Consider the following 8,048-nt stretch of genomic DNA (forward strand, 5'->3'; position numbering starts at 1 on the left):
TTTTATATCAACCACTTAGTTTTGTAGAGCATCCTAATTGGCAACGATATATTAAGGTTGTACATAATCCTAATGCACAATTCACTTCAAAAACTACTCTTAGGAAAGATTTATTAAAATTATTTTTTTTAAAAAAAAACATTAATAAACCTTTTACACTCTACTAGCGGGTGCGTTGCGTTAACGGCATATATTTGGTCTGCCATTGCCAATAAAGACTATTTAGCTATAACCGGACATTACTTTAAAGGATTTGATTTAGATAAAAGAATATTAGGTTTTAAATGTGTTCTAGGATCACATAGTGTGGATTTAATATATAATACAATTTTAAATGTAATTGATGAATTTAGACTAAGAGATAAAGTAATGGCTATAGCATTAGATAATGTTAGTGCCAATACAAAAGTAATTGAGTTCTTTGAAAATGATTTAAGTTTATTCGGTGACAGTATAATTTTCCACCAACGTTGTGCATGTCACGTAATCAATTTAATAGTTAAATCCGGTTTAAAAGAAATGGGTAATCACATTAAAAAAATTAGAGATAGTCTTGCATGGATTCAAGGTAGTAACCAAAGACAAGAAGATTGGTTTAGGTTCTTACAAGCATTAAATATATCTCCTAGAGCATTAGCGTTAGATATGCCTATAAGATGAAACTCAACTTACATTATGCTTCAACAATACATCCCCTATAAGGATGCCATAACAAATTATATGTGTGCAAAATTAGGCGTATGACATATAGACGAATTTGATTGGTAAATTGCCAAAGTTTTATATTAATTTTTAGGTAGGTTTCATGAAGTTACTATAAAACTTAGTGGAACATACTACCCAACATCACCTTTAACTTTATGTGAACTTTTAAGAATTAGTATTTTATTTAGCGAATATAGGGATGACTCAATCTTAGGAGTTCTTATTCATTCTATGGAAAAGAAATTTAAAAACTATTGGTCTAAGTTGCCTTTGTTGTATGGTTTAGGTACTATTTTTGATCCTAGGTTAAAATTAGACGGTTTAGAAAGTGGTTTAGAAAACTTAGGTGAATTTTTAGGCATCAACTGTAAGGACCAATATCCAATAATAAATGAAAAAATATATTTGATCTATAGTAAATATGAGATTAGGTTTAGAGTACCTTCTAGAGTACAGGAACCGCAACAACAAAACGAAAACCCGCATTCATTCTTGAATGTTTTCGGGTTGAAGAAAAAAAAGAAGACAACTCAAACAGAAGCTGCGAGTAAATCTTCATCAACAAGTGACAGTGGCAGCGGCGGCGACAGCTTCAACGAGTTTATGGCGTACCTCAGTGAAGGCTTAGTAGTCGACGGTACGGCAGAATCGTTTGACTTAGTTCAATGGTGGAGGGCACGGTCATTAACTTGGCCAATCCTAACTCGATTGACAATGAATATATTTTCGATCTCAGTTTCTACTATTTCATCCGAACAAGCCTTCAGTATGACAAGAAGAATACTTGAGGAACGCCGGAATGCATTGCAAAAGGATATTGTTGAAGCCTTGGTTTGCATTAAAGATTGGGATCGAGCTGATCAACGTCTACAGGATACAATTTCGCCGGCAAGCCAAGAATGGATCGATGAATTTAATTGATTAACATTTAATTTTGAAGACGATCATTCAGCTTCAAATTAAATTGTAAATTTGTAAATATGTATTTACTTTTGACATTGTATTTATAATTGTATAACTTTGTAAGTTTGTAAAATTTGTAATTCGTCACAAAATGATTGTACTCTTTTTTTCTTGTCAAGTTTTTACCCCAATTGAGTTTTTTTTGGTAATGTTTTTAACGAGACAATCATGAATTACAAATTTAAAAATTAATAAAGAAATAATTTTTTTATGTAATTCGTATGTTCATTTCAAATTTCAAATTATAATATATATATATATATATATAAATTTTAACCCAAAATAACTTAATATTAAAAAAAAATTTTAAAAAAATTCGGACTCTTCGGGCGGCCACGGGCCGCCTAATACAAGCCCGCGGCCCGTTCAAGGTGAAATTCGGGCTCGAGCGGGCGGCCTGAATTTCTCGGGCGGGTCGGGTTCGGGCTCGGGCAAAAACTCGCTTTTTTCAGGCGGTCGCGGGCGGCCCCGTTCAAAGTTCCAGCACTATTTGCCGTTTGCTTTTATTAACCAAGAATCTATAGCAAGAGGATGCAAGGAGTGACCAAATTATCATTTCTGATTTTGTAAGTAAATACACGATTAAATAGATGAGGAAACACTTCTCATTTACTTTTTTTTTCGTTGCAACCCTAATAGTATCATGATGCTGATTACCAGTCTAAAATCATGCTTTTGAATTTAGCAACCAGCAAATCATCTTCGGTTTTCTCTTCTCTGTGGCTGACAGTTTTAAACTTCTGCGTTGAATTTTAAGGTTGATCGAGAAATAAAATCCCCTGTTGACATATCCATGGATATCACCAAACTGGTTCAGACACTTGGTATTTCTCCGATTTCATACAGAGATGGAGTGAGATTAACTCTTGCAAGCGAGGCCAATTAATGATTGCAATTAGTTATGATGCTATTTCATTCAATTACCGCCTTACCGTTGAGTAAATGCTATTTTGAGTTCAAGAGTAACTCTATTATATGATTAAAGCATTCTTGTACAAAACGAAAACGAAACAATAACAAAGATGTATTTCTCCGTACATACTCATGAAAGTCTTATAGAGTACTCTCACATTCATCCAACAGTGATCCATTAAATGGATAATTCGTCATTGACTTTCACATAAATTTATATTTACTTGTATATGCACTTGCTTATATAGTGCGTAATTGGTGCAAATGGTCCTGAATTCTTTATGGAATTTGCTACTAAAATACGAACTGAGGGACTTAATGGATCAAGTGGCACTTCCTAAGGAGTACAAGATTATTTGTTTATTTGTATCATTTAGCCTTGTGTATTAAAGTTTTAACTAAAGTACAAAAGAGAGAATTAGACTAGTTGGCTCTAATGCCCCCTTGAATTATCTTTTTTTTTTCTTTTTTTTTTTCCGGGCTAGTACTTTGCTTCCCGAATTATTTTATTAGGACCCCATACGGTGATTTGTCCTTGTCGATTCAGTTTCTCTGTTGATAGGATTGAACCCACAATAACATTCATCTCAGTACATATACACATATAAATTTAACAGGAGGGAGTTGGTATCAGTTTGGGACTGCAATCATTTTCCTGTATCTATCACCCGAATCGTCAAGCTTTTGGAAAGTTTGATTTCAACCCACAGGAGTTAGTCCTGATGTGGCATTGCCAATTACTTGGCTTTCTCGATGCAAACTAGTTTGCCGGTTAAATTGAAGTAACTCTCTCGTGCCTTCATTCATTTTATCAATTTGAGTTTTTAATTTTAATTTTATTACAATTAAAAGTTCTCATAAAAAATCACATCTAATATTTTTTCTGCTACAGTGAAAAACTCTTACATAAAATTACATCTCAACTTAAATTAAAAACTCGAATTCGTGAACTGAACGAGACCTAATTTGATCAACTTTTGAATTGGGAAGCAAAGTGCCAATTAATAATAATAAAAAACGGTTCTTACTCTTAGTACCTATGAAAATAATTGAAGGGGGTAAAGTGTCAATGAACAACAAATAATTCTAAAGTGTCCTTAGAACCTAATAAGATAGTTTAAGAAACAAATTGCAAAGAAAAAAAAGTTTAGGAACGTCAATGGGAAAAAAAAGTAAATGTTATGAATAAAAATAAGGATTTTTAACAATTTTCCCTATAAATTTTAACTCTCTGACACTTTGGCTTCGTTCGTTTCGCTAATTTGAGTTGAGATATGATTTTATGTGAGATCTTTTTACTGTAACAAAAAAGTTAGATGTGACTGTTTGTGAGAGCTTTGTACTGTAACAAAACTCGAATCAACGAAACGAACGAGGCCTTTACCACCTCAACTTGCAAACTAGTGCAAACCCCATTTTACTAATCATCAAAAGTGACGCAGTTCAAACTCAAAGTCAACCCTTGAAAATATATGAATTCAGATTTTCACCTTCTATTCTTAATTCATAATTTTTTTAGTCAAATAATTACACTAACAAAAGAGTGTTTATCAAGAATAAGAGATAAAAGTCCAGACTCATGCACTCTCAATGATAAATTCTCTATTTTTTCGTATTTTATAGGATAATTTTGACAAATACCCCTTAAAATGGTACCATTAAAGATTTTTAGATCTCAACATTGGCCTATTAAATTTTGTCCCTTTGGTGAATTTTGCCCATTTAAAGTAAGTAATTTGACAGATTATCATCTATAATTTGACAAATTACGCTAGCAGTGGATTTCCGATCACCGGCGGTAGGTCTTCCATCATCGGTGGCGGGCATAATTTGACAGATTACTATATATTGACAGATTATTATAAAATGGATAGCCTATCATAGTGTAAGGATAAAACTCCATAAGGATGTCTTTAAGAGTCATCTTTTGCAATTTTCTCTATTTTTTTTTTTTATATATTTTGTCTTCTTTCTCCCACCGCGCATTGTGGGCCTTATAAACATATAGGCTCAGATAATTTTGATAAGTACCTCTTAACATGGTATAATTAAGGATTTTTAGGTCTCAACATTGACCTATTGAATTTTACCCTTTTAGAGTAAGTAATTTGACAGATTATTATCTATAATTTGACAAATTACGCTGGCGCAGGTCTCCAATTATCGGCGGCGGACATAATTTGACAGATTACTATATATAATTTGACAGATTATTATCAAAAGGTAGCCTATCACAGAAAAATGGTAGAACTCCAGAATGATGTGTTTACAGGTTAATTTTAGGTAATCTTGATAAATACCCATTGAAATTGCATGTGTTAAGATTTTTACCATTTACTCTTGATTCATAACCTTTTTAGTCAAATAATTACACTAATAAAAAAATAAATATTTATCAAAAATAAAAAATAAAAATTTAAATATATACTAAAGTAAATTCTCCATTTTTTTCGTCAGTTCCTGCCATATTCCCCACATGCTCAAGACAACTTCGTCGGCCACAAGCCAACACTCCATATCTAAAAGAGAAAAACACCCTCCTATTCCACTACATTTGACAAACAAATACCAATCTATCGTTGAGTAAATATGCAGTAGTTACTGGTTCGGTTTTACTTTTATTTTTTATATTCATCATTAATTTTAAATCATAATTTATAATATTTTATAATATATTTTTTTTAAAAATATATATATAAAATAAAAATAATTTTAAATTATAATTTTAAATACATAAACCAAACGTCCTTCCTCCCAATCCCCAGTCGCATCTCTCTCCTTTTAGCTTCACCATTCCATATATATATATATATATATATATTCTACGACTTTATATTCCTCCGTGAGATCATGTCGTTTTTCTGTGTAATTGGATTCATCTAATAAATATCCTAATTAGGGTTTTGGTTGTCTAACATTTGAGATTTCTGATCCAAATTCTTGTGATTAGATTGAAGGAAGAAGAGAGAGGTTTCGATAATCGAGAATGGGAGGAGCTGAGCACGGACATGGTGAAGGAGCTCACGGGGATTTCAGGAGCAAGGTGTGGAGTATGTCGGGGGGGCCCTACTGTAGGCCCAAGCACTGGAAGCGCAACACCGCCATAGCCATGGCCGGCATTTTCCTTATCTGCATCCCCATCGCCATGAAATCCGCCGAGCTTGAGGTCTTTCTCTATTTTTCCCCCTTAAAAAATGTCAAATGAGAAATTCTAGGGAAGTGAAAGAAATTGGACTTGCTTTAGGATCTGAGGAACTCAGAGCTTTAGCCGTGTCGTTTCTGTTAATACTTTAGTTTCTTAGCTATCAATTAAGATTCATTTTTTGGGGACAATATTCCTTTTCTATAATATGATTCTCGGTTTCTAAAAGTTAGTTGCGATAAAATATTGATTTTTCCACGAGATAGTCGTAGATTGTGAGTTTCTTGATCGTTGTTAAAGTGAAGGTTATCTGTGCAGTGTTTTGGTTTGTTGAACTACAAGGTCTTGCTCAGAAATGGGATTTAGGTTAATGATGGTTGAGATTGTGGCATGGAATTGCATTTTTTTTTTTTTCAAACCCACTTCTTATAAGATATCATGAGGATTGAAGTAGTGGTACAATGTTAACTTGTTCCCCGGTCCAAGTAAGGTCCTAGTAAAATCATGTATTTTCTTCACTCGTGTTGCTTTTGCAATGGCGCTTGTATGGTAGCTTTATCCTATAGATGGCCCTTGATAGGATAACAGTAGAACCTTGATCCATTTTCAACTTGATTGAAGCCGAATATTGACTTGCTTTAGGCACAAATTTGTCTTATATTCATATTTCATACATACTATATATATATATATATATATATTTTGGATTGTAACTTCTGATAACTATATGCACAGTTTCAATATTTCTCCTCTAACATGTAGTAATATGACTCTGTGCTTTTAGTTGGTGTACCATAGTGACAATTTTCTTACACATACTTTACTAAAAAAATCACGTTTCATGGTAGTAACATAAATCTGTGGCCTGTGCTTATGATACATACTTTGATATTTGATATTGGTACTAAGCATATTTAAAATCAATTTGTGAGAAAAATCTCAAAATATTCCCTTGAACTGCGAAATCCCATGTTCAGCCTTGTCTTCTCAAGAATGACAAAAATATCCCTTTGGATTATCAATCCCTTAAAAATCCCTCCCCTTTGAAACCTCTTAACTGTCTTAATATCATAAATTTTGATAAGATGCTAAGTTCATTTTGCTAATCAGTCTTGTTCATAAGTGGTGGTGTTCAAGATAATATAGTTGCTAATCAGTCTTGTTCATATATTTACAATATAAGGAAAAAAAAAGGTTATCTTTCTTTTTCGTTTCTCCAGTCTTTTCTTTTCTCTTTTTAGAGAGATCATGTTACTGACTTGATGTTAGATTTAATTGGGGATTAGTTGTCTATATATTTTTTATGTAGCAATGAGAAAAACTTTGGCCATGCATGCGTGTTGCATGTTTAGTTGGCAACTTGGGATGCTTTGTAAGGTTGATATTTTGCACAATGCATCTAAATAGCACCCCTCATGAAACAAGAGGGGGAGAAAGTAAGCTTCCCAAAAGGCTTTTTTTTTTTTTGTGTGTGGGAATTTGATTCTATTCCTTCAACTGCTGCGCCTATGAGGTTCACTTTTATTTGATTGGAATATTTGTATGAGTTTATGACAACTAGATCTGAGAAGATCATATTTTGTTTCAGCAACGGCCACATTATCCTGTCCGGCCAATTCCCTCGCAACTCTGGTGCAAAAACTTTGGAACTAAAGACTATGAATCCATTAAGGACGTCCAGTGAAAGAACCAGTGGAGGTTGGCTATACCATAATCTTGCACTTTGGGAAATATCATGAGCAGCCATTTAGGACTTGCTGTTGAGATGTTTTGAAAGTTGAAAAATAACTCATGGCTTGAGTTGTATCTCATTTTACTGTCAATGACAAATAAGTCGCTGACTCGTTTTGCTTGCATTTCTTTTACAAAATATCCATATTTGTGATGATAGTATTTGTCTTCTCAGCAGTTCTATTTTAGCACCAGCAGTGCCAACACTAGACTTTTGTCCATAACAGTCTGCCATATGAGTTACAGTGCTCTTTAATGACTATTTCTGTAAAGAGTTTAATTTTGTTGACAGCCTCATTATCTCCAAATCTCATCTGATGAGGAGGAAAAGGGTTTTCAGCACTTTTTGGCCTCTTAAATTTCTTGTAAATGTGCAAGTTCTCCTCTCAATTCTTAATTTTGATAAATTATTTTCTAATTAATTGACTTTGTGAAGTGACGCTGAGCTGATAAAAGATGTTTATGTTAGAACAAAAAAAACACAATAAAATAAAATGGTCACGTGGGAGGTTGGATAACTTTCTGGAAGAAGTGGGTGTGTGGGCAAAAGTAAAATGTGTTAGTGGAGAGTTTGGTGAAAAATAACGCGTGGAAG

At 33.3% G+C, this 8,048-nt stretch overlaps 1 protein-coding gene and 1 pseudogene across 1 annotated transcript; both read left to right on the top strand.

The window, feature by feature from the left end:
• Positions 1-2,554, top strand: part of LOC21389974 — a 6,839-nt pseudogene extending 4,285 nt beyond the window's left edge.
• Positions 2,555-5,413: 2,859 nt separating this feature from the next.
• LOC21389975 lies at positions 5,414-7,799 on the top strand. Its single transcript, XM_010109302.2, has 2 exons — positions 5,414-5,746; positions 7,311-7,799. Exons 1-2 carry the CDS (start codon positions 5,567-5,569, stop codon positions 7,404-7,406), a joined length of 276 nt encoding a protein of 91 aa, XP_010107604.1. The 5' UTR covers positions 5,414-5,566; the 3' UTR covers positions 7,407-7,799.
• Positions 7,800-8,048: the final 249 nt, after the last annotated feature.

This window comes from Morus notabilis, unplaced genomic scaffold, assembly GCF_000414095.1.
Source record: "Morus notabilis unplaced genomic scaffold, ASM41409v2 Scaffold215, whole genome shotgun sequence".
NCBI classification, from domain to species: Eukaryota; Viridiplantae; Streptophyta; class Magnoliopsida; order Rosales; family Moraceae; genus Morus; species Morus notabilis.

Excerpts from the sequence above, each read along its gene's own strand:
- LOC21389975 (XM_010109302.2), top strand. The coding sequence starts at position 5,567 with ATGGGAGGAGCTGAGCACGGACATGGTGAAGGAGCTCACGGGGATTTC. Across the intron at positions 5,747-7,310 it reads TGAAATCCGCCGAGCTTGAG|CAACGGCCACATTATCCTGT; the intron begins GTCTTTCTCTAT and ends ATTTTGTTTCAG.